The following is a 21,344-nucleotide window of genomic DNA, read 5'->3' as shown; positions in this document are numbered from 1 at the left end:
ACCGGTGTATTGGCTGATATGCCATGTTGGCTGTTCCGCCGGTGTATAAATCCGGATGGATGTGCCATTTGATTCTCATTTCCGATTCATGATCAGTAACCTTTCGCGAGTTCAAGCTAACTACTCATAAATATATATATGTTTCGAACGTTCATAACTTTTCACTGATCACCAAAAAACTTAAATTTGAGATCAAGTTTTATAATTTTAGTCGAAAAGCATGAATATAAAGCATGGTTTTACGTAAATTTACCTTCAGAGTCTTCATGTTTTGGATAGGTCTGACAGCGAGCATAGCAAATGCATTGGTAAGACTTCGTTCTATGAATGACTTCATAAATTAAGTCTGAGAACCCTTCATTCTAACATATATATTCAGCCCCGGGGCCCACCCACGGCCACCATGTCCGCAGCAGCACAGGTCGATTCAAATCGCCCTACCCCAACAGACGTTCCAGCGGTGGATCTCAAAGAGTACGAGATATTCTATGACCAAATGCGTCAAGTCTACGTTAGCAACTGGGACGTCGACAACGATGGCAAAATTAATCCACGTAGCGTGACCACTAGTCGGAAAAAGATGCTAGAATGGTATAAACTGAGGAGCGCAATGAGAAATGCTCTCTTCTATTTCTACCAGCTAGAGCTACCAGAGAGACAAAAGAACGCTTTCTTAGCGACTTTGTTTGCCGATGAACCAGCCGACGACCCGCTTGTAGCCAAAGCCGATATAGAGTTGGGGTATAACGGTCCTCACAGTAATGAAACGAGGGAGCTCCTTTGTAATGTACAGGGATTTTCAGAATTCAAGGGCACGGATGGAAAGAGACTAGGTGTAAATCTCGATCCCATTTTATACTGTGATGAGTCGGGATATAGCATTCGGCTTAATAATCCGGAAGAGACTCCGAGGAGCGTTCGGTGCCTATCTGCTGCGAAATTGGCGTATGAACTATCTCTCCATTTATCTACTCCAGCAGGGGTCCAGGGTGAAGATGCGGAAGTCTGGATACACACAGGCAAGAAAATTCCGACGGGTCCGAATAGGACCTGGGAGACTATTGGACAGACATTTTGGAGTGACCGCCAGGATCTATTTATTTTTATTGCGAAAGAGGCACCGGGGAGTTGTAAATTTAGATATGATCCGAAGGGCCACTTGCCTTCATTCGACGGCCTTCCTCCAGATGAGCAACTGGAGCAAGTTGAACACTTATGGGACCTGATTGAGAATTAAGTCTGACACCCTAATACAATTTATATAACTTTTTAAAATTTCCCCGTATTATGAAATGCCAGTTTTTGGGGCTCTAAGGTTTTGAAATGGGGCTGAGGACGAACCAAAGCCACATCTTGATTCGGGCATAATAAAAGATCTTGCATATTAATTCATACCCCCGTTGATAGCCTCTGAAGTAAACTACGTATATTGTTTGGCTGATATGGCAGTCTGGACCGGTTTAAGTAGTCTAGAGTCCTAGGGTATATTATGGCAATGATCATTTTCTTGCTCGAGATACCTTTGTTTCATTGGGAATCTGCAGGTAATATGAACATTGTACAAGATCCTCGTTGGATAGGATGAACTTATATACTGCATGATCCTGGAATATTGCCCGCGTAATCCATCTGAAGATTGAATATGCCAAACGAAGGGCATTATATCCTATATGTAAAGTTTAGGAGAACATTTTGGTTCGGCCATGCAGTTGAACAATACGGACGGCCGCAGCATGCCAGTTTCGCAACATACTGCGGACCTTTCATGATGTTGCGCGGAGGCCTTTGATGTGAGTTGATTCATAGATCAAGATAGTATTATCACCGACCATAGAGAATGCATCAATGAATAAAATTTGAAACGTATCAATTGATAAAAAGCTAACACCTGTTTCTTTTTACCTCTTTCTCTTATCAACCAACCTCAACCACCTCTTCCTGCCCCGTTTGTGATCGATAATACTCTTGCTCAATTCCTACCGGCTCACCTACAAGTCTCTTTCGTATCCACGGACCTCCCTACGTCTGCAATAACTTCCCAGTTGAAGCAAATTCCATCAGCTCCAGCTCCTACTTCTCCCGATCCTGAATCTAACTATCCTTGATTCTTCGATAAACCAAATCGTCATTCATCATGTCAACTTTCAATCGCTCTTACAGGCGTTGCACCTGCTGCCGCGATAAGCCCTGTCTCAGCGACTTCGGACGCGACCATTCTGGTCATTGCCCTCACTGCATCTTCTGGGGTAACAATCGGCAACCTTGCCCTTGGGACTACTGCCCTGGTGATTGTAACGGAACGTGTCAGCCACAAGGGCCTCGTCGTGAGCCAGGTCGCGTCTGGACCACCAACGAAGCCCACCGACAGCAAGGGAACCAAAACTATCCCTTGACCGATTTCGACGACCCAGATTTGACTCTTTGTGCCGACAGGGCTGGCGCTGAACGTCGTCGTCTTATGCGCTTCGAGGCCACGTTTGAAGAGTTCTACCAAGGTGAAACTCTAACGAACCCTCCTCATCATCCCATCCGTCAACAAGAATCTCCACCTCCCGATTACTACCGTGATCTTGGATTCTCTCGCGACGTTCCACGCTCTGAACCTCGTGACATCATCTACCCACCAGGTAGACGTCACCATCTCAGTCGTGACTACAACAGTCTCCAAGATCCTAACCCTGGACCTTTCGGGGTCTCTTACAATGAGCCCCGCGATGCCCACCGCTTTGACCCTGAGAATCGCAGGCCATCCACGAGTGGCTTCGAAAGCGACTGGGATCCTTGGCCCGAGCACCAACGCCAGATGAGAGGTGAACTTAGATATGACTGAGACCAAGTTCATCATTACTCTACATTATCTCATTGTCGATTATTCTTGCACACCTCGAGGCCTCTTCCTTTTCCCGTCCTTTATGTTCAAACACAAGGATATTGGAGGAAGATTTGTCTCTTTTCTCTATTTTCATCTTTTTGTTCTTACTATGGGTAACACGGGCTTTGTTTTAAGCATGGATTAAATAATTTTCTATCCGCCCGGGTCTCTACAATCGTTGAATTTTTTTGTCTGCTTCCACATGATTACGACTTACAGACGTACATGTCTCTACTGAGTTTAGGGAAGTGGTTTTTCAACGACTACCGCTTTGTATTCTTACATTCTACATGTTTAGTAGCTACTCTGAACCGTAGTTGATTCAACCAACGTCTTGTATTTTAATCTCCTAATCCAATCAATTTCGGGCCCGGGAATATATGGAACACTACTACTAATATATTGGAGCGTCAATGCATTGCAGCTTAGTGTGTTTGTCAACAAATCTTCCAACGTCACACAAAGATTTTGTGTTGTGTGCCCGAAATACCACAAGATTAGTCAGCAAAGAGTCAACATTGGCTTGATGCACGGCTGCGACGCTCTGGCTTGCCAGGACTGGGACATCTTCATCTTCAATAATCTCCACTCTTCGGCGTCTCCAGTATCGTTAAAACTTGACGGAAGCTTCATCTAAACCAGATATGGCTAACCTCTCCGACCTGACATCATGGGCTGTCCCGAGGCTCTCCAATCTGCTTCCGCTTCCTGAGGATGAACTCCGACAGGTGGTATCGTATGCCGCGACTTCACCAGATCTCTCGAACCCATCTGCTATTGCCACCCACTTCACCGATCTCCTCGGCTCTTCTCCAGGATGTTTATCCTTTATCGAGGAGTTCAATAGACGGAGATTTCCAGCTGCTCCATCGGCTTCTAAACCGCGACAATCGAGTACGCGAAATGATTCCGATGCTCCTCCAAGGTCGAACCGCAAGGGAACCAAGAAGAAAGAACCTCTAAGCAAGCTACCACCAGTCCGAAAAATAGAGAATAATTTCTCGGGGAGCTCTGAGAATTTAGCAGGAAAGGTGTACAAGAAGGAGGATTTAGACGATTACATGTCAACATCAAGAAAGAAGATGGCTTCTAATTCGAACCCTACATCGAAGCCGACGTCCCAAACGCCGTCTCGATCAACTACCCCAAACCCACCAATGGGAACTTCAACGACTTCTACATCCACGTCTACCGCCCCAGTTACCCACCAGTCCCAGAAGCAACCGGCGCAGCAGGGTATGCTAACCTCCGACCTTTTAAACAAGAAGAAAGCTTCGAAACCGAAGCCTACAACTGTATCCGTCCCAGCAAATACCACAATGCGGGCTCCGTCTTCTACTTTATCAGATGTTTCTTCTGCTCTTCGATCTCTGGAACTACAAACAAATCCAACTCTTACCAATACGCACACTCTCCCCGTCGAAAAGCGCCGCTGCAATTGCTCTGGCCGAAAGCACGAGCTTCTCCTCGCGGCCCCTAATTGCCTTCATTGTGGAAAGATAATTTGCATCAAAGAAGGCCTGGCACTTTGTACTTTCTGTGGTCATGACCTTATCTCGTCCGAGGATATGGAAGCCATGCGTCGCATTCTTCGTGACGAGCAAAGCAAAGAGAAAATGAATGCGCATAATGCTGGACATAGAAAAGCTGAAACAACGAAGACTACAGCCGTATACGCAAGTAAAGTCAATCCTTCAGCTGGGGGTGTTAATCATCTTTCTGGTCCAACACCTGCACTATCTGCATCAGGATCGTCAGCTGCGCTAGCTAGTGCTATGGAACAGAGGGATAAGCTCCTAGGGTTCCAAAGCTCGTCAGCTAAAAGGACAAGGATCATTGACCAGGCGGCTGACTGGGAGACACCCGATTCTGGTGTAAATATGTGGGCAACACCACAAGAGAGAGCATTACAACTACGAGAACAGCAAAGAAAGATGAGAGAGCTTGAATGGGAGAATAGAGACGAGTGGGAAAAGAGATCAGTAGTTGTTTCTATTGATCTGAAAGGAAAAAGGGTTGAGAGGCGGATGGGTGCCATTGAGAAGCCAAAGTTTGAAGTCGAGGCTGAGAAAGAAGAAGATGAGGAGGTGATACCTTTTATAGCTGCAACCGGCGGTGGAACATTCTCAAAAAACCCATTGTTGGTAAAGGGCCTAATCAAGCCTGTTTGGAAACCACACAATAATACAAAAAATGCCGAAGACGACAATATTGAGTCTAGTGACGATTTAGGGCAATGGGGAAAGAAAATAAGAAGTGGCTGGAGGGTCGTACAAGACGATATGAATGACAATGAAGCTCTGATCTTGGATGGTGGGCGTCTAGGCGGGGAGACTACCAATGAAGAAAGGGGTACGGAGACAAGTTGTGGTTGACCCATGCATAGATTCGATTTTTAAATAACAGTAAAGACTAAGGCTACTAATTTCAAATTTCAGCCTTTTGTTGAAAAATGATCTGCAAATCGGGACCACGCATCATTCGGTATCAAAAAAAGCACCCCAATAGTTCTCCGGATCCCACTTTTTCTTAATACTAAGCAGCTTCTCAACCCGCTCCTTGCCGCCAAAAATATTTTCGAGGGGCTCATTTAGTCCGGAGCCTGTTGGATAAGCGCGAATCTTTCCTGGGTCGCTGCATTTTTGGATCAAGACATCGCGTACCTTACTCGTAAACTCATTGGCCTTTTGGTCTAATTTCGCATCCTTATAAGCAGGAGCAATACTCCTAGTAGTGGAACTGTTAAGATAGTATACGTACCGAAAAAGGAAGGGCCACTTACACTTCATACACAATACCACGATGGAATCGCGAAAATGCTGTCTCTTCGTCAGAAGTCTCGAGCGCCTTTTCCTTCGAAAACCTTTCCATTACAACAACAGAGTTTTCAGCATCTTTGCTCTGCCCAAATTCAAGCCATAGGTCCCAAATCTCAAAAAATGCAGTTATCTCCAGCCGCTCAATTCCCATTGCGATACCAGGTCTTCTATAACCTGCCAAGCATGTGGCATCATTGCTGTCATTCAACCTTTCTGCTGGAAGAATTGCAGTTTGCTTGAAATCAGGCCTGAGGGACGGGTCAAGCACACGTTCCCAAGCTTTCTCAGCCTGGCTCTCCGGACCGTAAAACCAAAGAGCGATCACTAGCGATGGATAGCCCATTGGTGGGACGAAAGCGAACGAGAATAGTACAAACATACTATCCCCATAATGGGTCGAGTTAATAGCCTTAAAGACCTTCTCGATAGTTTCCCTCGACGGATTGCTAAAAATCAAAGTACAAGTCCACGATAACCCACCATTAGTCTGCGGGTAAATCTTCATTGTGGCTTTTGTAATAATTCCAAAGGCCGCCCCAGCGCCACGAATAGCCCACCACAATTCTGGGTTGGTGGTTCCATTCACGTTTCTGTGGATAGTACCATCGGAATCAACAAGATTTACGGCCACAAGGTTGTCGACACCGTAACCGTATCTTCCAACATACCGGCCTAAGCCGCCGCAGAGGAATGCGCCAACAACGCCAACAGTATTGGCAAGTCCTGTGGCTATAAACTCAAGTAGGAGGCATTAGTTAGGTGACCGCTCAAGTTTATCTATTTGGCCCAAAGAGATACTTCGAAGCACTTACTAACATCAAACTCCTTCTCCGCAACAGCATTAATGAGTTCTCCGACAATTATGCCACCACCAAAGGTCACAGTCTGTACTGGCTCATCAACGAAGACTTTATTCAAGCCTCTCATACAGATAACCACATCGATGGTTCTATGGTTCTTAACTCTCCAGCTATGACCACCAGATTGAGCAAAACATTTCAAACCTTTCTCTCTGCAGTATCGAACCTAGGGGTATATTAGTCAAGGTTTTGAGGATGGAATTAGTAGGGAAGAGGAAAACCATGGTAACTAAATGAAGAAAGATTACAGGATAGGAGGCATCAATTGCCAATAAATAGAAGAGGGACTTACAACTTCAATCACGTCTTCTTCACTATGCGGAAACACGGTCATGACTGGGTCTGGTGCAGTAGATTGGTCAAATCTTTCCACTGTACCTTCCCTGCCTACGACCTTCGCCCCTAGCGAAAGACGTGATGTAATTTCGGCTAAATATTCTTGAAAATTCTCCATTGGTCTTGAGCAATTGATTTCGTGACTGGGTTCAATGTTGCAGAGAATTTCTAAGACCAAAGAAACCGATTGCTTCTATAGAGCAAAATAGGATTAAAATACAAGCTTGTTGGCTTCGAAGTGTCTGGTCATGATCGAATCGATAGGGCTTCGAGATATTTCCAACCTCTTAAGTAGCTCGACATCCTTTACGTCTAGCGGTTCCATAATAATATTCTAATTCAAATAAACCTGTAGGGAAAGTTTCAAGGCATTGAGAGTCTGGCCAGTTCCTACGCGTTAACGTCAATCTAGCCTAATTGCGATATCAGTTGCAAACCGACGTTTTAATTAATTACAGCACCGAAATTCCTTAAAATCGATTGCTAACAACAACAAGGGTTTTGTTGAGGCCGGACAACACCTTTGTATTTCTAAGCGCATTCTTCGGTGAATCTAAAATGCATTTTGATAGATTTGCCGTGGTTATCGCGATCGATTAATTTGTGTATGTGGTGCCCCTGGCCGGCTAGCAGGATTGACAAATTTAAATGCTAATAGGAAGTCCAGTAAATACTTGTTTGGTATTTTCTCCATGCCACCACGCCTTCTGCCCGGCTGTTCCGCTCTTTTGAGATATTACATATGTATGTACTTACTTACTTGTGTACCTAATATCTCACTTATCTCTTGTCCTGATGTGTGCGGGGCACCTGCGCCGCATACCGGAAGTTGTCGCATTTGGGTTAGTCGAGTCGAGGTGGGGCACCCAATCCAAGACTCCTCGTTCATCGGATCGCGATCGATGCATCGATAGATCAAGAAAAAAATAAGTTTTCGATACCCGCAGTTTTTCACGATCGCGGGGCAGCCCTATTTATCAGGTTATCTGCACCTACATCCATTTCAGTAGACGGGTATTAGTTAGCTAGACCATTGAAATAACGGCCGTTGAGTGGCAAATATGCAAATGCATGTAGGTGCACATGTACATTCCAGACCATTTCCTTGCATAAGGAATTGGAATCTTAAATATTTTCAGCAGCAATTTATACTTCCCGCTTCATAAGCAAATCCCTGCAAGCCAAAATATTTACAAGGGTTTCCGACTATTTTGTGGACGAAATCCTGCCTCTCTCAGATCGATTGTTTGTGATATCAGATTTATGGCATAATGCAATGTAGCGGCCGATGAGCATCACTTTATCATAAACCAATGCAGGTCTTTGCTTCGCGAATTGTCCGAATTCCAGCAGAATATGCGTGCCCCATTAGGAGCTAGTGCGCAGCCATCCCGCCATTCGTACTACAAGCTAGCTAACCTAGTGCCATTTGCAAGTGGGAAGGGCTAATGTCAGGGTTATCCACGTGAAAGCTAGATTTATAACCTTACGCTAATTGCGGCTGCTATCGGATTGCAGAATATTACGATAAGAGCACACCAAGTGTCAGTAACGTTGGGATTCGGCTTAACCAACCGTTAACCGGTTTCTACCTTAATTAGTTCTCTATCCGCTACCCACCTCTTGATCTCCCAGTTTAACTTAGTACAGCACCGACTCAGCATTCGAAACCCATTAAAATGATCGTACTAACTATTTTGACAATTCTGATTTGTCGTGTCTACATAAAATCTAGAGCATAAGCATACTAGTTGATACAAGAAAATAAAGTTCCTGTGTGCTGCATCCTCCTAACCGCGAATATGAAAGACGTCATGACGAAAATGAAAACGACGTTTTTCATATATCCCATCCGACAGGGCGGGATATTAGTTCTTAGCACCCCATTGATTGAGGTATCATGCAGATGAACGTATTTTGTATGACCAATATTAGCTACTTATCTATTTCCCAAGTTAGGCTTACTAATGACTAGCCATAATTCAGGGCAAACTACAGCTTAGTAGGGCTACGCTAGAAATTTAGCCACCAGGGCTGTTATCCTGTATTACCAAAAGTTTCATAGAGGAATTTACTCCCATTCATTTGACGTTGTTTTAAAATCTTCTGGATAAATAACTTACGCCCTCGGCCGGATTCGCCAAATCTTGGTCATATATCACTTTTTTAAAGACTGAGGCCTCCCAATGGCAATCGTAGCTCCAGATTCCTAACACCCAACTCCTAATTTCACTTCAGTTTTTGCAAAACTGCATTTTTTAATTTTGGTTGTGCGTTCAATTCGGGCTGGAAATCTTCTTATTAGGATACCAACATCATGAATACCGAAAAGTTCATCCGTGTTACAATGTATTTCCAGAAGAAGCCAGGGATGTCTGACGACGAGTTCAATGAATATTGGTCTCACATTCACGGCCCACTATGCATTAAGTGGATGCAGAGATACGGGGTTATTAGATGTGCCCAAGTGCGTATGAGCTATTACTGCTGCACTACTTTACCTTTGATCATGAACTAACAAAGAACCAAAGAAGCATATCAATAAACCTGCTATGAAATTTCTCAAAGACAACTTACCCGTATTTCCATTATGCGAGTTTGATGGGATTGAAGACTTTTATGTTCGCGATATAAAAGATTTTACGGATGCGCTCGCGGATGAAGAATATAAAAAGTTACTTAGTCCCGATGCAGGGAAATTCATTGATACCCCCAGTCTTTTTCTATCAGTTGGGGAAGATTACGTATTGATAGAAAATGGGGAAGTACAGCAGAGTCATGAGCACGATTATCATTCATCGTGATACGATTGACCTAGGTACCTTGGGGCAAGGGGTTGGGTATGCTTATCGTTAGATAGGCTGGACGATCGATGAGCTCAAATTACTAGGCACACAGAATGTATTTCGCTACTTGCAAAGTCTCGTTTGAGGCAACTCCCCTACGGAATTTTTGGTATTTATCTGAAGGTTAATGTCAGAATTACTGTAATTTTGTCATAATAGTTAGTCCATGTCAATCGAAATCTCACAAAATTAACAGACGCTAATATAAATAATTGCCCATTCTACTTACCTTGAACGCCTCTAAGCGTGGTCAAGTTTTAAGAAAAAGAAAGGTGTGAACAGACACAAAAAGAGTGATATGTTTGATTATTTTAGGCGGAATATATCTATGTACTGGCTTGACATATGACAAAGCTGGAAGGGGTTATGACCATAGTCAGCTGCCCCTAGGCCCCTTCAATTGGGTTTCCAATTAGATAGTGTAATATCAGGTAATACAATTACATAAGCCCATTCGGCCGAGATAAACGTGCTACCAGTGACTGGATTGTATAAATTTAGAAATTCTCATGACAAATCTCGACAATAACAAGGCCGACTAAGCTAAGCTGCCGAGCTATCCAGCAGTACAAGCCAGACACAAACGATCATCAACACACTACCGCGTTGCACTTTTGAGGTTGAGATTCCCAGTGTAGGAAATTAATTGACTTCTAAATTGTGTCACATAATTATACAAGCTGCTTTTTATGGCCTGGAATAAATATACATACAAGAGGGGGGGTCCTTCGGACTACCGTAAATTTCTTCTTGGTGAGGCCCTCTAGCCGCTGCCCATTGTGACGTCTGGGAATGAGACCACTCTAGCCCAAATACTGATATAGGTGTATAATGGCCGGATTATTGTTTGTGTACCCTAACCAAAAAAGCCTCATCTAAAAAAACTGATCTATTATTATTTATAAAATATTTTAATGAATAAATTATATTTATTAACTAACTAATTGACGAACTGACTAGGTATACTATATTAGAATTATTATAAAATAATAAATTAGTCCTATAGTATTTTAAATTTCATCGATTAAGTAAAAGAGAAAGTAAAACCCTCCTTTCAGTCGAGCACTCTAAGTACAAGTATGGTAAGTACCTAAGCCTCGCTAGGCTAAGGGCGATCGAACTTCTCAGCATTCCATGAACATGCATACATTTGCAGATCTAACAACCAGCCGATTGTGCCGCGCGCGGCGCCAAGTAAAACACCCCCCTAATTAACTTATAAAGATAATATTGTGAAATGATATCATGATTAGTTTTAAAGATTTGGAACAAAAGTGAAGGTGAGTCTCGTGTTTGACAAGCGTATCTGGATCTAAGGCCCAGACCATCTCGGTACTGGACAGGAAACATCCGGATCCCAATCAACCATCATTGTGAATCGAAATTTCGGCAGCAAATCGATCTTTGATCCCGAAGCTTCCACTTCTGAGGACTTTACTAGCGGATGTAAATTTTGAGCTCTGTGGTTCAAGTGGAGCTACTGCGCAGACGTCCACGCCTTGTTACTATAGCAGCTGGACTTAGCCCTGGCCTTAGGGGCGTGGGGGCATACAAAATGCTCCAGTCAGTCCATTTTACGAGGTTATGCTCCATGTTTATGAGGATCGCCGTCGACTTTTCAACGAATAATACTCACGAATTTTGCAGTCACAAAATCCAATTAAGGACTCCAAAGATCCTAGGACGTCGACGGTCCTGAATTTCCGGCTTTGTTGCGAATTACCATTGGCCTTTTCTCCACGTAGGAGATTCTAAAAGGTGATATATATCAACCTAGTGGCACGTGCATAGCGACTCGCTTACGCCTTGAGATAAATTGTTCCTGGCATTCTGGCAGGTGATATGCTGCATGACGCCCCGCGGTAAAGTTCCCTGGGTCCCCAAAACGTATGGCCGGTTCTAGAAACAACTCTGGAGGCCTGTCCTGTGGTAGCATTGAGGTATTTAGATGGACGAAGAATAATACGATTAGCGGTATCTCCTTTTGCTTCCGGATCAGCGCCAGACTACTGTAGAAAGAAATACAGATATATACTCAATTAAACTTTGGGGTGTATTCAAACTTCGATGATTGGACGATACACAAACATTCCATAGATGCTGGGATTGCCTTCGCTTGTAGCAACTTGGCCCCTGGTTTTAGTTTATAACTCAGACACTATGATGATTCATTAAGGTTGAACAAATGGTCGTAGTTAGACCAGCTAATTGGTTATCTAAATTATAAACCTCTAGCACGATGGGATTTTCGTACATCGTAATTCATTGCTCTCGGTTAGTGGGAGCCCTCAATCCCTAGCGCCATTTACCTTACAATTTACCTTGCGCGTGTGCCATCGGCCACTCGTACGGCCTACGAACATTACAATACCGTGCGATCGTGATTGCGATACGCCATGAAGTTGATCAACATCTTCGGAATATGCCGCCAAAGTCCAAAATCATGGAATTTAGTTTCGAGTCCGAACTGTGGTCTCTTTCAGTCTTGCTCGGTCTGAGAGTAACCTATACTTCAATATCAATATCGTACGAATGTACGCATAAAGTAATTATGCTGGCATCTCTAATCTTGGCGATACATGATGTGGTCCAATTGTTCATCCGAGAACTCATTCAGTTCGCAAATTCATGCAATAGCAAGAGAATACAATGGATTGCAGCGAGAAATAGACCCATAGACAATGCAAATATGCTCTTGAGAATATTTGCACCTATAGCAATATCCTGTTCCCCAAAACTATAAATATAGGTGCAAAGTGTCGATTCTATATCATGCTCCTCAATATACTAGACCGGCAATTTGCAAGATCTAGTAGTATCTTTCGCGGAGCTCTTGTATAACAGCTTTCATATTCCAAAGTCTCTAAATCTTCTCCTCAAAAGATCCCAAACTTCAAACTATGGCGCTTATTCAACGACCAGACGATCCAAATCCTATCCTTCCTAGTTGTGGTATAATAACTTTGTTTCTACATCAAGTAGAACGCTTTCCGTCTCGGTTAGCTTTTATCGACGCCACCGAAGATACAACAGTTACATATATAGAGCTGCTCGAAAAAGTGAAAAGGCTTGCTCGCGAGCTCCGATCAAAGCGACCAATTCCTCTTGAATCTCCCATTGCTATCTTGGCGGCCAAAGGGCTTAACCACATTATCGCGCAGTTAGCGACGGTTTTCGTGGGAGGGACATGTGTACCACTAGACCCTTCGGTTTCTGATGAACAAATCAAAGTACGACTGGAAGACGCCCAACCAGTGTATCTGATCACTGATGCAGAAAATCAAAATCGTTGTTTGGGTGGCTTCCCTACCATTACTGTTGCCCACCACCTTCTAAATTGGCCGCCTACCCCCGACGAAACTTGTCTCCCCACAGTTACCTACCCTAGCAGTCGGTCCCATATATTTTATACATCTGGAACGACAGGAAAGCCGAAGGGGGTTGAGGTTTTAGCACAAGGTCTATATCGTATAAACCACTGTTCTAATATCAGACCTGGTGACCTCGTAGGGCACGTTACAAATCCTACATTCGATATTTCAACTACTGATATTTGGGGTACTCTCACGAGCGGAGCTACTATTGTCAATTTTAACAAGGGCGTTTTAAGTAGTCCCTTTACCTTTGCCCAGGCACTCCAAAGAAAAAAGTCACGAGTTAATTGGATGACCATCGCCTCTGGCATTTTTAATATTGTGGCTTTTTCATGCCCCGAAGCGTTCTCGGCAATAGATATCCTTGTGACTGGAGGGGAGGCTGCGAACGCCATGGCCATGAAACTAGTGCTAGGGTCTAGCAGTCCTCCCAAGAAACTCATCAATGCCTATGGTCCGACCGAATGCACAGTTTGGAGTACTTACCATGAAGTGACTCTCCAAGAGGCAGCTTCTGGCAGTATCAAAATTGGAACCCCATTGATTGGGACCGATATGTATGTTCTTGATGAAAGACTAAGCCCTGTGCCAAAGGACTCTATAGGCGAGCTATGTGTCGGTGGTTCGTGCCTCGCCCTTGGTTACTTGAACAGACCAGACGCAAATAAGAAAGCATTTGTCAGCGTGAGGGGGCTAACGAAAGACAATGAGCCTATACGCCTCTATCGAACTGGTGACCTTGTCCGATATGATAGATCCGGAAGAATCTTAGAATACATTGGGCGCAAGGACAACCAAATCAAAATTCATGGTTTTAGAGTTGAGTTGGAAGGAATCGAGGCTGTTATTACAAATAACTGCCCCGTTTCTATGGCTGCTGTCTTAAAGATTCCGCCTCCCGAATCGGACCCAGGAGCATCCAGTTTCTTATTAGCATTTATCGTTCTCAAATCGGAGGGAAAGGAAGGAAACTTAACAGCAATATCTCAGAAACTTAGTCAAATTCTCCCTTGGTATTCGATACCCCGCCTGCGAGTTCTGGATAAGCTTCCATTGAATACCAATGGAAAGGTCGATCGCAAAATTCTCATGGGAGTGTACTTGAAATCCAAAGATTCGGCATTCAACACAGACTCGGATAAAAACTCTGAAAATGCGTGCGCTCCAACTATAAGAAAGCTTGAAGTCATTTGGCGGGAGACTCTCGCCCACCCGCCATCCTCAGTTAAGCCTAGTGACAACTACTTTGCTCTAGGGGGTACTTCGCTCCAAAGTGCAACTTTAATACTCAAAATTCGCAAACAGTTTGGGGTTGCCATGAGTACAGATACGCTATACGGCAATCCAACTCTATCTGCCATGGCAGAATATCTCGATAATGGTTCTGGAAAGGAAATCGATACAAAAGCAGCAATGCAAAGCGATGCTCTTCTTTCTGAAAATTTACGGCCACTAGACGGACCTATTCCAGACTGGAGAGCTCCTGGGGAAGGGGTCGTGCTTGTAACAGGAGCGACTGGCTTCCTCGGCGCATATCTAGTACAGGCGTTACTTCGGATGCCAGAGGTTAAAAAAGTTCACTGTTTAGTGCGGGCGAAGGACGCTACCCACGCTCTATCTCGGATGAAGGCAGCCTTCCCTCAGTACGGAATCTCGTTTACGAAACAAGACCAAGCGCTCATGGAGGCCAAAATAGATTTAATCCCCGGAGATCTCGGAGAGCAGAACCTAGGCCTCAGCGGGAGAGCTTTTGACGAATTAGCTCGCTCTTGCGCTACTATCTTTCACTTTGGAGCGATTATAAACTACGTACAGCCCTATAGTGCCCACCGAGCTGCAAATACAATTGGCACGCTTAATATTATTCGTCTTGCTGTAACCGGTCGACCGAAAACAATTCACTACTCCTCCAGCTTTGTGGTATATGGCCCAACAGGCCTTTTAAATGGGCCGATGAGCCTTCCTGAAGACGAACCAATTGACTCCTACGTCGATGGATTAATGTACGACCTGGGATATGCGCAAAGTCAATGGGTAGCTGAACAGCTACTCTGGAAATCTATCAAAAACGGTGTCCCAATCGCGATTTACCGCCCTGGATTTATTCTGGGTCACAGTAAAACCGGCTTCGGAAACCCAAATGATTTTATAGGAAGGTTTTTTGTCAGCTGTATTAAGATGGGAACATATCCCCTCCTACCAAGACAGCGCAAAGAATTCATTCCGGTCGACCATTGCATTAGAGATATCTTGCACATATCTTTTTCTAATGCAAATTTGGGGAAGGCATATGCAATTGTACCATTAAATTCATCTGAATCGATTGGATGGAATTCCACCTTCAAGCTTTTGAATAGATGCGGCAACTTCAAACTCAAAGGTCTTCTATTCTCAGACTGGCTTACGTCCCAACTCCCAGAAACATGGGATAAACGTTTGCTGCCGCTTATGCCTTTGCTAACGGAAAAAGTGTACAAAGAGAAAAACAGATGGGAGGTTTATGAAGATATGGCAGAGTACAAAACCGATAACACAAGATATGCCCTTAAAGATTCCATGAATCCGGAGGGATGTTCCCCACTGACCAAAGGGTTGCTTACGCTTTATTTGAAGGGATGGTTCGAACAGACTGATAATCTACAATTAATGGACCTTTTAACAGGCACTAGCGCGGAGCCACATTGCTAAAGAATAACACCCAGCTACTATATAAGTATTGACTAATCTTGGGGGGGGGGGGGGGGTACCAGTCCTTTTCTTTACCAATTCAAAACCACGGGGAATTGGTTATAAGACAATCGCTAAATTTATCTTATTCTTCCAGTTATTCTTACTTTCTGCATTTCCTACCACGAGAGCAGCATGATTGAACGCTTTGCTATTATTCAGTGGAATTGCTTCACGCATGTTTGAACACATTCGCTTTTCAGATTGCTTCACGCATGTTTGAACACATTCGCTTTTCAGTGACGTGTAATTAAATAGCCGAAAATCTTTTGTAACGCTTTGGTCGGTTCACCGGTGTGCAAGTGTCTGGCACCGAGGCTAGCAACCATATACATTCACTAGCCAAATTATCAATTCACATAACATCTATCATTGCATACTATTCAGAATATTTACAACGTATTCTTTGGTTCTCAACTCTCTTTGAGTGGCTCAGGTGAGTAACTCAATATAAGGGCCGCGATATTGTCTCCTGCGCAGCCACCCCTTCAGCCGCGGTACCCGAATGTCAGAATATGGGCAGGTTGTAGGAGGAAAGCTCCCAGGAAACATTGAATTGGTCTATCTAGTATTCAATGTTCAAAGGTTACCGGTCCCAGCTCTCCGTTTAGAGTAAGTTAGATGTACCAATTAGTATAATTCCTGGCATCGGTAGAACTAGCAAAGCCTATGGGAAACTTACTTTATGGACAGCGGCATTCTTGTACATTTTAATACTAAGCTGCTGTACAATTTTCATGGGCAGGGAGTAAAAATGTACTCCAAAGTTCGGAGACCCCTCTCAAAATTGATTTTCTTTTAACTTTATGGAACCAAGGCTGCATTGGTCTCATAAACCAGACAACACACGGAGTCCACGCCGTGTGGCTGCATCTATGTACTTAAATACCAAGGGAAGCTGGCAACGTTGATGTTTTTATCGGAAGCACCTGTTTTTGAGCCTATTGTATTACGCTAACTTATTTTTCCTAGAATATCATACACTCTCTCTCGCCAAGAGAGACCAACCCATGTTACCGCTATCAATTCATTTTGAGAACCTGCTTTATTCTTGCAAATATGAACTCCTCCATGACCTCGGCTTTATCAACCTCGTCTTCATCAACCTCGAGAAACCCCTTAACTTTTAGGAGAGTTATTACATCCTCTAACTTGACTTCTATTAGCCTCACTAATTCCCAGAGCTGGACCGGTTTCAGGCGCTTCAACCGCTCGACATACTCCTTATCAGTAATCGTCAACACCTCCCCCTCTTCATTCTCTTCCTCATCTTCTTCCTTTATTTGGTTCAGAAATTCATTTCTAATACCATAGTAAACCGTCCGCTCCTTCTTCAAATACCACAATACCAAGTTAAGAGCCCAGTGGAATGCCTTCTTCTCATCTGCTTGATTTTTTAAACCCATCCTCTCTATCATATCTAAGCGTTTGTGATATCTTGGAAGGTTGTCCTTACTCCTTCTAGGTGACCCCAAATGCTTTTCGAGAACGTATTTTAGAAGACCGGCGAAGGGAAATGTTTCGCCTTCCACAATCTGAGGCCTAGCAAACTTGGGTACAGCAAAACTCTTTGCGTCTTGTCTTCCGCGAGATTGTTCTTGACTACCTCCGATACTCTCCCCGGCAGCACTATTAGCCCCCGCAGCAACTTCTGCACTTTTGCTACACCAGATATTGAATGTGGTATGTTCTTCTGCATTGCCCACAATCACGGGTTGGTGATTCACATCCGTTCTTTCTATTTGAATACCATTCCCGTTGCTTCTTGCCTCACCGTCACCGGCGCCATTGCCATTTCTTCGTGGTGGATGCAATGCCATCTGCAAAAAGGCATTCGTTGAGACCCGTACAGAGTCAGCATCTATCATTACCCTTGATTCATGATAGTTTGGCAAAATCGACTGGACAACCCAATCAGTACAGTAGTGATGCTGTCTCAACTTTTCTTCAGAGTCCTCCTCAGCTGAACCACTGGGTGTATAGAAGTCTGGGATATATGAGATCTTCTTTTGCTTGTCCTCATAGATATTATCGCAAATGTCTTCCCAATGCTCTCCATAGACATTATCGAAGCTCTTTGCGGTCAGGCGAAGAGAATGTACTGTTGGAAAATCCAACATCCCCATAATTCTTGCGATTATGCCGTCTTCCATTCCTGTAAATAAAGCTCTAGTAGGTCGAGCCTTCGAAATCAAAGCACCCAGCCCCGGCTCAGCGGTCTGGGGCTTCTTGTATGTCCTCGGATCTCTTTTCGGAAATTTCACCTGAAGATAGGGAATAGCTTCGACCCATGACATCCAGTCAATGGGGTAGCCCCAAGAGTAGCACTGTAAAATATATTCCGCAATTTTCTGCGCGCCCGCGACTCGGGCGTAGTGACGTCTCCGAAGCTCTATCGCATTCCGAAGGAAGATAAGACGTTGTCGTTCCTTTCGGTCTTGTACGGGAACCTCTTCCACGGTCTTGTCTGCAGCAAGAGATGTATCATTTGACTGGGGTGAAGGAGGTCCTGTTTGGGTCGGTGACCGTTGATCGGTGATTTGATCAATCAAGTGGTCCGTCTCAAGGACTTCGGTCCTTAGGCGACGAGGTGGAATCCCATCCTCTATTTGCGGAGGAGGGACATGCTCAAACCGAAGTAATTGCTCTAACGCGGCGTCAAGGACGTCACTAGCCATACCCTGTGGATTGGCAGGCTTCGCGTATTCAGCCATAGGACAAGCCACCAACTAGGCCTTTTGGAAATAAATATTGTTTGAGTAGCCTCCAAGCCTACTTTCCTTGTCAAGGTGGATTTCTTAGAGGTTTTTTGCGGGATTGAGACTTGTATTGCATGAGATTTGGGGATTCACTGTATACTAAACCCCAAATCGTATTTGAAGAACCACGGAGTTTTACAGACTTATGTCAACCTGAGTGTATAGAAAATCTGAGTTCTGAGTAATTATCCCAAAGAACGCGTCGAGGGTGCACGGTGGGATTGGGAACGCTAATTCTGAACAGCTCTGGGCTTTGTATCAGGCGGATTTAGTGAATAAACTGGAAGAGGAGAGGTTGTTCGAAAGGAAGAGAAATTGTTTTGCTGGGCAAGGACTACGGACTTTATATATAAATGAATGACGATCTTTTAGAAGAATAAATTTTCTGGGCTGAAAACCTCTAAATGGTACTATATGAATTAGATCGGCAGAATCGCCGCCGTTAGCTTGGAGGGAAAGTTCTATAGATAGGGCATTCCCCGGTAAGTCCCTCCGCATGTCGAGATCATGGGGTTATAAATTCATCATCAATCTTCTTCTAATGTAACTCGGAACTAGCTAGAATGGCCAAAATTTAGTCTCGTTTTCCCCCAAATCCTGATTTTTCTTACAGTGATTTTGTGGGGGCCCCGTGTTGAGTATATAGTCAGGATAACCTCTATAGACAGTCGATGGCAATCTTGTAATCGGAGTCGATGGCGTGAGAAGAGACACTACCGATTCGTTATGTCGCACCATTTCACAAGTGCGGCCCAGTCTACATGACCTGGCGTGTTCGTATTTGCTCTCGCCTATTACTCAACTACTCGCTACATCGCGTTCTCTATCGCGAAGTCACCTCGCCTATACTAATATCCTCTAATATTCCTTCTAGTCCGGAATGTCGAGACCCTATGAAGCCCCCACACTCTCAATAGCGAGAAGCATCATTGTTACATGCACTATAGACCGCGAGATCGGACCGTTTGATTTCCCGATAAGACTGATCGGACCAAAACATGTCATTTATATATAGCACCTGCGCCGATTTCGCCAGGTACATCATTCAGGATCGCCCACGATAGTTAGCTACGGGGAGATAAACGAGACCTATTATCTCCGCCAATGAAAATATGAAGACCACCTATGGAACAAAGCAAAGGAGGGGGGGGAATTTAGCTACCTGACTCACGAATACTAAATGTTAACTATCAAACGTTGCAAACACCTGGGAACGAGACTAGCAAACACCTACCCGCCTATCATACAAAAACCGGTTGTCAACGCACTTGAGCGTGTTGTTTGTGGTATTTCCATTTTAGGTACACGCTAACCCAAAGTAATGCAACAAAACTATGTTTGGAACTCGCTGAAAATGGCAGTGATGTGAAAGATTCGACGAACACGACCCCGACCGATCCCGAAGAGAGAACCCATGTCGGTAGGCTGGACTAGGACAGGCGCGGGAGCGGCCGTGCCATCATTAGTCCCCCAGAATATGCCATCATAGCATTAACCTACGCACGCGCAACACTGGCTGGACCGAGAGATAAAATCTTCAGCTCTTCCACATGTATAGTGTTAATTATCGCGATATCTGCGGTAAGTACATCCTGTCTATAAAGCTCAGATCCATGAGAATTCGTCCAGAATAGGCTGATCAAGATAAACAAAAAGAGGATAATCCTTATACTCGACCAAAAGGCCTAAGGCATTACTAGTTTCTATTCATAACACACTTTGAATGCAATGGAATTAAGTCCCTGGGGTACCACAGTATCAACTACCTATTTGTTCGATGAAGGATAATCATAATCATGAATGGTAGGATATTTCATTACTGCTAGCCGTTTAGTACAATCAGGTTTATATAAACGTTAATTAATCAGTAGTAGAATACTCCCTATTGGTCTTGTTCTAAGACCATTGCTCCTTCATAGTCACCAAGCCCGACCAGTTGCAATATTCCAGGAAATCGGTACCTCGATTAGAGCGCCAAGCGTCCCATATCAATTCGAAGGAAACTTCAATGAAAAAGTATGTTCCAGTAGTTCATGCATAAACCACTCAGAAGAATCTTCCCTGTAGTATAAATCAATCAAAAGGTGCTTCGACCTGCATCTCAAATCCCGGATACCCGTATCAAATCACCAACCCACGGCTGCAATTAAATGGGATTTATGACCCAACCCTACCTGCATGCGCACGCACGCACCTCGTCACGAACCCCCTGGCCCATAGCGCCCTATTGTACTGGCCGGGGAAGGGCATTCTAAGACCCTTCTATGGCGTTCGAATGTCTGAGTAGCCGCCCTTTTATAATATTAATCCTCGTCTAATAGGCTAAAAGGGCATTGCATTACATATACATTGCATATACATTGCATATTCACGTTTCCTGATTCTGGATATGTCGGCGTGAGAGCGTGAGAACGTGAGATGTGGAATCTTTTTATTTGGCCTAGGAATTTACACAGGATTTGAGCTACAGGGCCGCCCTGACGGTATTTGAATGTCTAGCTAGACGATATCGATGTCGTGAACGACTGGTCCGCTTTTGAAGTATCCGGATCGATATATCCTAATACCCACAGTTGAGGCATCAGACGACGAGACAACCCAGTACGCTAGATACATAATACTATCTACCAATCTTCAGAAACACCCAAATTCTAACTAACGGCCTGCTATATGTGGAGAATATCATGTAATCCCGACAGCCCAAGGTGTCACAAGGTCTCAGCTATAATTCCATACTATATTAATAGGCTT

At 44.1% G+C, this 21,344-nt stretch overlaps 6 protein-coding genes across 6 annotated transcripts; 4 read left to right on the top strand and 2 right to left on the bottom strand.

The window, feature by feature from the left end:
- Nucleotides 1-403: 403 nt before the first annotated feature.
- Nucleotides 404-1,237, top strand: AOL_s00188g310 (uncharacterized protein; the record flags this gene model as incomplete). The annotated part of the gene is made up of 1 exon (XM_011128558.1): nt 404-1,237. The coding sequence occupies one exon, from the start codon at nt 404-406 to the stop codon at nt 1,235-1,237; it is 834 nt and encodes a 277-aa protein (XP_011126860.1).
- Nucleotides 1,238-2,134: 897 nt separating this feature from the next.
- AOL_s00188g309 (uncharacterized protein) lies at nt 2,135-2,830 on the top strand (the record flags this gene model as incomplete). Its single annotated transcript, XM_011128557.1, has 1 exon — nt 2,135-2,830. The coding sequence occupies one exon, from the start codon at nt 2,135-2,137 to the stop codon at nt 2,828-2,830; it is 696 nt and encodes a 231-aa protein (XP_011126859.1).
- A 686-nt stretch (nt 2,831-3,516) lies between these two features.
- On the top strand, nt 3,517-5,247 carry AOL_s00188g308 (uncharacterized protein; the record flags this gene model as incomplete). The annotated part of the gene is made up of 1 exon (XM_011128556.1): nt 3,517-5,247. The coding sequence occupies one exon, from the start codon at nt 3,517-3,519 to the stop codon at nt 5,245-5,247; it is 1,731 nt and encodes a 576-aa protein (XP_011126858.1).
- A 102-nt stretch (nt 5,248-5,349) lies between these two features.
- On the bottom strand, nt 5,350-7,005 carry AOL_s00188g307 (uncharacterized protein; the record flags this gene model as incomplete). The annotated part of the gene is made up of 4 exons (XM_011128555.1): nt 5,350-5,599; nt 5,655-6,420; nt 6,504-6,717; nt 6,844-7,005. The coding sequence occupies 4 exons, from the start codon at nt 7,003-7,005 to the stop codon at nt 5,350-5,352; spliced, it is 1,392 nt and encodes a 463-aa protein (XP_011126857.1).
- A 5,628-nt stretch (nt 7,006-12,633) lies between these two features.
- On the top strand, nt 12,634-15,795 carry AOL_s00188g306 (uncharacterized protein; the record flags this gene model as incomplete). The annotated part of the gene is made up of 1 exon (XM_011128554.1): nt 12,634-15,795. One exon carries the CDS (start codon nt 12,634-12,636, stop codon nt 15,793-15,795), a length of 3,162 nt encoding a protein of 1,053 aa, XP_011126856.1.
- A 1,061-nt stretch (nt 15,796-16,856) lies between these two features.
- Nucleotides 16,857-18,548, bottom strand: AOL_s00188g305 (uncharacterized protein; the record flags this gene model as incomplete). The annotated part of the gene is made up of 1 exon (XM_011128553.1): nt 16,857-18,548. One exon carries the CDS (start codon nt 18,546-18,548, stop codon nt 16,857-16,859), a length of 1,692 nt encoding a protein of 563 aa, XP_011126855.1.
- Between the last annotated feature and the right edge of the window lie 2,796 nt (nt 18,549-21,344).

Source organism: Orbilia oligospora, assembly GCF_000225545.1.
Source record: "Orbilia oligospora ATCC 24927 unplaced genomic scaffold scaffold00188, whole genome shotgun sequence".
Taxonomy (NCBI): domain Eukaryota; kingdom Fungi; phylum Ascomycota; class Orbiliomycetes; order Orbiliales; family Orbiliaceae; genus Orbilia; species Orbilia oligospora.
This window is presented reverse-complemented; position numbering and strand designations above follow the sequence as displayed.